Source organism: Salarias fasciatus, chromosome 16 (genome assembly GCF_902148845.1).
Source record: "Salarias fasciatus chromosome 16, fSalaFa1.1, whole genome shotgun sequence".
Lineage (NCBI taxonomy): Eukaryota > Metazoa > Chordata > Actinopteri > Blenniiformes > Blenniidae > Salarias > Salarias fasciatus.
In genome coordinates this window covers 4446500-4454501 of record NC_043760.1, presented here as the reverse complement: position 1 = coordinate 4454501, position 8002 = coordinate 4446500, and the positions used below count along the sequence as shown (strand labels likewise).

Below are 8002 nucleotides of genomic sequence, written 5' to 3'. Positions count from 1 at the left end.
CCCCAAGGCCAGGACAAAATGTTACAGAATGACCTTTGTCCCAGCAGCTATCACAAAGCTCAATGCCAGTGCGAAGAGATGAGAGAGTCTTATTAAACCTTTGGATCTGGGAGGTGTTATCTGGGAAATTTTAGGTGATTTTATGGTTCTTAAAGGGGCTGTATCATGCTTTTTTAGCTAGTCCAAACCCTAGAAATGGCATTAACATGGTAATAGTTTATTTTTGGCGCAAAGGAAAAGTCATTTTGTGTGAAATAAAAGATTTTCTGGGGCTAATTCTGAAACCCGGAAGCGAAAACGCTCTGTTTCACTGAAAATCCCGCCTCTCCCCCTGTGGACTTTGACTGACAGCGTACTTCAACCAATCAGCGCTTCGTTAGCATCTCTAAGGGTTAGCTTTAGCTCTTTAGCTAAAGCTTCTCTACACGGAAACACACGCGAAAACGTCTTTTCCTGTTAGAAACTCACCAAGCGCAGACCCTTCAGACTCTTGCTCTTGCTTGACTGTTGCTTTCAGACGATGGTTAAAGTTTATCTCCGTAATCAGAGTTAGAAAAAAGCAGCAAGGTTGATTGCCGAGGGCCTGCGGGAGGGGGGCTCAGGGGAGCCATCTTCTCCGTGTGACGTCAACATGGGAAAACAGAGCGTTTTCACGGGTGCGGGAGGGGCTGCCTCTCTGAGCAGCACAAACTTGAGGAAAGCTAAAACACGCAGGCACGAAGGAAAAAATGTTTTGGGGGTGTTTTTGGTGAGTACATAACTATATAACAAGGTTAAAACATACAAAAAGTGAATTTTGCATGATACAGCCCCTTTAATGACTGGCTTCTTTGCGTGTTGATTGTACTGATTGTTTTTTTTTGTGTGTGTGTGTGTGTGTGTTTGCTTTATTCGGACTGCTGAGTCCCTGCCTGCAAACAAATTTACCGTGAGGTATAAATAAAGAAACCTTGAAACCTTGAAACTTTGCTCACAGTTCCAAAACTCCATTAAACTGGAAATAAGATTCAGACGTTGACCAGGAGAAACACCAACAGCAGTTACTGTTCTGTGTTGAACCTCAAACATCCGTCGAGCTCTCTGGAGCATGAGCTTTGCGCCGTGTCTGTGTGTGTGTGTGTGTGTGTGTGTGTGTGTTGCACCAGGTGTTTTGGAGTGTGTGCTGTGGGGAGTAAACATTGGAGTGAGTTTATCTGTAAACACAGATCAGCTCTGCTCTCATGTCACTGAGACGTCTGACCTACATGCTGCCACGTCCAGCTCCACGGTCAGGTTTCCTGTCTGAGCCCCACCAGCACGCTGCTGCCCCCTGCTGACTCATGTGTGCGTGTGTGTGTGTGTTCAGGTATGCTGACCATCACTGACTTCATCAACATCCTGCACCGTTACTACAAATCTCCCCTGGTAAGTTCAATATGACCGCACACAGATGTTGTGTGTGTGTGTGTGTGTGTGTGTGTGTGTGTGTGTGTACGTTTTTCTATCCTTGTGGGGGCCAAATGTCCGCACAAGGATTGGAAAACCTGGCACGATGTGCCTTGTGGGACCTTTTTCCGGTCCTAATGAGGGGAAACAGTGTTTTCTTGACCATGTTGTTGTTACTGAAAAAAGTAAAAGTGCAAAAACCTTTCTTTAGGGTTAGGCTGTGTTGTGGTTTGGGTTAGGGTTAGGATAAGGGTCAGGGTTAGGGGCTAGACATGAATGGGAGTCAATGGAAGGTCCCCACAAGGATAGAAATACGAGACTGAGCGTGTGTGTGTGTGTGTGTGTGTGTGTGTGTGTGTCTCTGATGTCTCCTGTGCTCTGCAGGTCCAGATCTACGAGCTGGAGGAACATAAGATCGAGACGTGGCGAGGTGGGTGTGTTTCCGTCTGTCGCTCCTTCTCAAACTTTCTTCCTGATGACTGACAGCTGTGTGTGTGTGTGTGTGTCTGTGTGTGTGTGTGTGTGTGTGTGTGTGTTTGTGTGTGTGTGTGTGTGTGAGATCAGAAATCTACCTGCAGTACTCCTTCAACACACTCATCAGCATCACTCCAGATTCTAGGTAACACACACACACACACACACACACCTTGTCTGCTGTTGATTCTACTGCTATTTCACCTGTGTGTGTGTGCGTTCTCGTATTTCTATCCTTGTTGGGGCCAAATGTCCCCACAAGGATAGCAAAACGTGAAACGACGTGCCTTGTGGGGACCTTTTTCCGGTCCTAAGTAGGAGAAACAGTGTTTTCTTGACCATGTTGTTGTTACTGAAAAAAGTAAAAGTGCAAAAACATTTCTTTAGGGTTAGGCTTTATTGTGGTGTGGGTTAGGGTTAGGGTAAGGGTCAGGGTTAGGGGCTAGACATGAATGGGAGTCAATGGAAGGTCCCCACAAGGATAGAAATACGAGACTGAGCGTGTGTGTGTGTGTGTGTGTGTGTGTGTGTGTGTGTGTGTGTGTGTGTGTGTGTGTGTGTGTGTGTGTGTGTTCTCAGCCTCTTTGATGCCATCTACTCTCTGCTGAAGAATAAGATCCATCGGCTGCCCGTCATCGACCCGGCATCAGGAAACGTGCTGCACATCCTCACACACAAACGCATCCTGAAGTTCCTGCACATCTTCGTAAGCACAACAAGGCGTGGAGCGTGAGTGTGTGCGGTGAGATGAGCAGAATGAGTGTCATCTAACTTCGGTCCTTGCAGGGCGCCATGATTCCCAAGCCTCGCTTCCTCCAGAGGAAGATCAGCCAGCTGCCCATCGGGACCTTCCAGCACATCGCCACCGTGCAGGAGACCGCCACCGTGTACGACGCGCTCAGCGTCTTCGTGGAGAGGAGGGTGTCTGCTCTGCCTGTCCTCGACCAATCAGGTGCCAGTTTCACTCTTCCTCACAACCACAGTACACTCCTGTCACATTCACACACGCGTCACATTCACACATGTGCCATAGTTACACTTGTGTCACAATCACGCATGTCTCATTTAAGCTTTTGAATCAGGTCAAGATATGGTTTATGTTTCCTTGTTATTCCTCACGGTTGCCAACTGTGTGTGTGTATGCTCCTCTCTGCAGGACGAGTGGTGGCGCTGTACTCCAGGTTTGACGTCATTGTGAGTTTCAGCAGCAGCAGATTGACACACAACACACAGAAACCCATTAAAAACCCATCAAACAAATGATCAAACCACTTCACTTTCACTTTGCATGTCTTTTTATCAAGTGATCAGAGCTCCAACTTTATTTATACAGCACTAGTGTGTATGTACCGTGGGTGTATACCCTGTGTGTGTACCTCTAAAAAGATATATCTCCTGTCAGAACCTCGCCGCCCAGAAAAATTATAACAACCTGAACATGACGATGAAGGAGGCCATCGCTTCACGAGCCTGCTGCATGGAGGGAGTCCTGAAGTGTTACCCCCACGAAACACTGGAGACCATCATAGACCGCATCGCCGAGGCCGAGGTGACTCCCGGCCCAGCATCCTGTTCTGCATGTGTGTGTGACAGCAGGATGAGAGCGAAAACATGTGTTCCAGATACAGATCTGGTCTACCTGCTCCAGATCTGGTTTTTCTGTCCCAGATCCTGTTTTTCTGTGTGTCTCTAGACCTCTGGTGTGGGCTGAATTTCTTTTAAGTCCCATGCAGAGGTGAACCAGCTGGTCCGGGACTCGTCTGGCCCGAGTCTGAGACCAGCTGGTTCACCATCACAGAGAGTCTTGAAATGAGAGCTAGGTTCAGAGCAGCAGGGTGAGGTGGTCTCATTGGGTCCTGTTTACTGAAACCAGAGTGAACAGAGTATGAAAGTCCAAAACATCCTCCTTGAAGAGAGCAGATGGAAGGTTCTCAGACCTTCTAAAAGTCCGTTTGAAACATGTTATCCATTGGGTTGTGACTGGTGTTTTTGTGACTGCAGAGTAATGTGCGTACCGTCTCCCCTCAGGTCCATCGGTTGGTGTTGGTGGACCGTGACGACGTGGTGAGGGGGATCGTCTCTCTGTCGGACCTCCTGCAGGCGCTGGTTCTCTCTCCTGCAGGTATTGAGGCCCTGTAGTCCGGTCTGTAACAGTCTCTCCTCAGTCCCCCGGTTCTCTGACCTGAAGCACCGGATGAACCATGCTCAGCTCTCTGAGTCCTACTGAGAGCATCTGTCCTCATGTTCCTCACAAGTTCCTGCTCTTCCCTCTGAACACACCGTGTTATCGGAGATCCAACAATAGAAATACCTCTGGAGCCTGCTGAGACAACACTGTAACAACCAACAAACACAGTGACAGCACTGAGACAACACTGCAACAACCAGCCAAGACAACACAGTGACAGCACTGAGACAACACTGCAACAACCAGCCAAGACACCACAGTGACAGCACTCAGACAACACCGTAACAACCAGCCAAGACACCACAGTGACAACACAGTGACAGCACTGAGACAACACAGTGACAGCACTGAAACAACACGGTGAAAACACTGAGACAACACCGTGACAGCACTGAGGCAACACCGTAACAACCAGCCAAGACACCACAGTGACAGCACTGAGACAACACAGTGGCAGCACTGAGACAACACTGTGCAGCACTGAGACAACACGTTGACAACACAGTGACAGCACTGAGACAACACCGTGACAGCACTGAGACAACACCGTGACAGCACTGAGACAACACAGTGACAGCACTGAGACAACACCGTGACAGCACTGAGACAACACCGTGACAGCACTGAGACAACACAGTGACAGCACAGAGACAACACCGTGACAGCACTGAGACAACACTGTGCAGCACTGAGACAACACCGTGACAGCACTGAGAAAACACAGTGACAACACCATGACAGCACTGAGACAACACCGTGACAGCACTGAGACAACACCATGACAGCATTGAGGCAACACCGTGACAGCACTAAGACAACACCGTGACAGCACTAAGACAACACAGTGACGACACTGAGACAACACCGTGACAGCATTGAGACATCACCGTGACAGCACTGAGACAACATTGAGACAACACAGCGACAACACTGAGACAACACTGTGACAGCACTGAGACAACACCGTAACAACCAGCCGAGACACCACAGTGACAGCACTGAGACAACACTGTGACAGCACTGAGACACCACAGTGACAGCACTGAGACAACACTGTGACAGCACTGAGACAACACTGTGACAGCACTGAGAAAACAAAATGCCATAACAATCAGCCAAGACAATACCGTAACAACCAGCCAAGACATCACAATGACAGCACTGAGACAACACAGTGACAACACTGAGACAACACCGTGACAGCACTGAGACAACACCGTGACAGCATTGAGACAACACCATAACAACCAGCCGAGACAACACAGTGACAGCACTGAGACAACAAAATGCTATAACAATCAGCCAAGACAATACCGTAACAACCAGCCAAGACACCACAATGACAGCACTGAGACAACACCGTGACAGCACTGAGACAACACAGTGACAACACTGAGACAACACCGTGACAGCACTGACACAACACCGTGACAGCATTGAGAAAACACCGTGACAGCACTGAGACAACACCGTGACAGCACTGAGACAACACCGTGACAGCACTGCAACAACACAGAGACAACACCGTGACAACACTGAGACAACACAGTGACAACACTGAGACAACACAGTGACAACACCGTGACAGCACTGAGACAACAATATGCCATAACAATCAGCCAAGACAACAACGTAACAACCAGCCAAGACACCACAATGACAGCACTGAGACAACACCGTGACAGCATCTTGACAACCAGCCAAGACAACACTGAGACAGCCAGCTGAGACAACACCGTAACAACCTGCTGAGACAACACCATATAAACCAGGACAACACAGCGACAACACTGAGACAACTCGCTGAGATAACACACTAACAACACCGTGAAAACCAGCCAAGACAATGAAATGCCATAACAATCAGCCAAGACAGTATCATGACATCCATCCGAGACAACACCGGGACAACCTGCTGAGACAACAGACCCGTGCTGCTCTCAGACCGGCGCCGCTCTCAGGTAGGAAGCTTGACTGTCCCTCGTAGCTGCAGCTTGTCTTCTCCGTGCAGCTGGAGCATGGAGGTTGCTGCCAGTTGTTCCCGGCTGTTGCCGGTTGTTGCCCATCCACACGCTCTGCTGTGTGTGTCTGAATGTCTGCCGGGACGTTTGGAGAAAAGAGCTGTGGAGAAACTGGAGGAACTGTGAATGTTGGCTCACCTCAACTGCCAAAGTCCGACTTTCATTCATCAGGACGACTTCCCTACACCTGATCAATGACTCCTGAGTTTCCGTCTGAGTCCAGTTCCGCTGTCCAGCATGTTGGCCTCATACATAAGGGGCAACCCGGCCCAGCTGAGCCTGCTTCAGCCTCTCAGCAGGGAGAGGTGGTGTGATCAGGTCTCTGGGTCCAGGTTCCCCTTATCCATGAGGACTCTGTGGATGCTCCTTGTTCATCTGTATGTCTCCTCTGTTGGTCTTTGTGGAAGTCACATGCAGTGGTTAGCACTTCCTCCTCACAGCGAGGCTTTGTGTGTGCACTTTGCATGTTATCCCTGTGAGTGAGTCTCAGACCTCAGGCACTAGGCAATGGTGGAGTGGGTTGCACTCTCAACTCACTGTGAGAAAACCACTCGTTCAAAGGATACGCCACATCTGTTGAAACTGCTGCTGTGATCTTCTCTGAAGTCCATCCAGTGCTCGAAAATACTACAGCTAGATGAAGGCCTTGTTTACACAAAAAGGGTTTCAAGTGAAAAGACAAAACATTTGGAGCATTTTGGGAAATTGCTTACACAACAACAGTTCCTGGCACCACTGAAAATGGACTCTGAAAACTCTCTGGTTCTGTCTCCATGTAAAAGGATGAAAACGAAACTTTCTGGAAACGCTGACCCCCTGTAGATGCTGGAAACTCTGCTTCTGCTCCTGGTCCTGCTCCTGGTCCTTTTCCTGCTCCAGGTCCTGGTCCTTGTTCTACTCCTGATCCTTATCCTGGTTCTGGTTTTGCTCCTGGTTTTGGTCCTGGTTTTGCTTCTGGTCCTGGTTTTGCTCCTGGTCCTGGTTTTGCTCCTGGTCCTGGTCCTGGTCCTGCGCTCTATGGCTGTAATAAACAGCTCTTCTGCACATGCTCAGAAGATGGACAATTCGAACAATGTTTTCCTCCAGAGTGTCATGACTCCCATTCCAGATTCTCCTGGTCCTGGTTCCAGTCCCTATTTTCCTGGACTTGGTAGTTTTAGAGTTGACAGTCGCAGTCAGTAATAACAGTCCAGCTTAGTGGTCTGTCTATAATATGAATGTCTGTGTTCTCCATTGTTCTTTACAGTGTACTGTTCTCTGCAGCATGTGCATGTGGTTTCATTAGAAAAGAGCACCAACTTGTGGTTCAACATGAAAACTACATCTTTCTGCCATTTCCCTGAAAACGAGCATCGTTTTCAGAACTTTGTCATGGAAACATGAAGCTTTCATGAAACAAAAACAATGCGTTTTCACTTGAAATGTTGTGTAAAAAGAATCCAAAGTCTTCTCAGAGTGTAGCTCAAATCTTCCATCCAGATACCCAGAAGATTTCTGTCCTCCTCTGTTCCAGGTCTTTATGAGCGAGCGTCCTCTGAAGACTGAGGAATCACAGTGGACGATGGACAAAACTCTCAGACCCTCCATCAGGAATCACTCACATCCTCATTGACGTTTTTCGCCTGACGACCATCTAGAGACATTTCCCTGTGAATAAATCTGACGTGAGGTCAGTGAGCAACGCGGCCGTTTGGAAACATGGACGACCAATCAGGAAACTGAGGAACCAATGTTCTGCTGCGATTTCAGGCTCCAGAGTCACTAAAAGGAGGACAACAACTGAACGTAAACACTCACCGAACCTTGTGAACTCTGACACACACACACACACACACACACACACACACACACACACACACACACACACACACACACACACACACACACACACTTT

The 8002-nt window shown here is 48.5% G+C and overlaps 1 protein-coding gene across 1 annotated transcript in view; it reads left to right on the top strand.

Moving 5' to 3' along the window:
* prkag3b (protein kinase, AMP-activated, gamma 3b non-catalytic subunit) overlaps nt 1-7893 on the top strand; it is a 9580-nt gene extending 1687 nt beyond the window's left edge. Inside the window, exons 3-11 of the mRNA XM_030111730.1 lie at nt 1346-1404; nt 1810-1855; nt 1990-2044; nt 2479-2605; nt 2686-2851; nt 3056-3093; nt 3302-3448; nt 3928-4021; nt 7622-7893. Of these exons, the coding sequence (XP_029967590.1) occupies nt 1346-1404; nt 1810-1855; nt 1990-2044; nt 2479-2605; nt 2686-2851; nt 3056-3093; nt 3302-3448; nt 3928-4021; nt 7622-7653 (764 nt within the window). The 3' untranslated portion in view covers nt 7654-7893. The remainder of the gene's footprint in view (nt 1-1345; nt 1405-1809; nt 1856-1989; nt 2045-2478; nt 2606-2685; nt 2852-3055; nt 3094-3301; nt 3449-3927; nt 4022-7621) is intronic.
* The last annotated feature ends 109 nt before the right edge of the window (nt 7894-8002 follow it).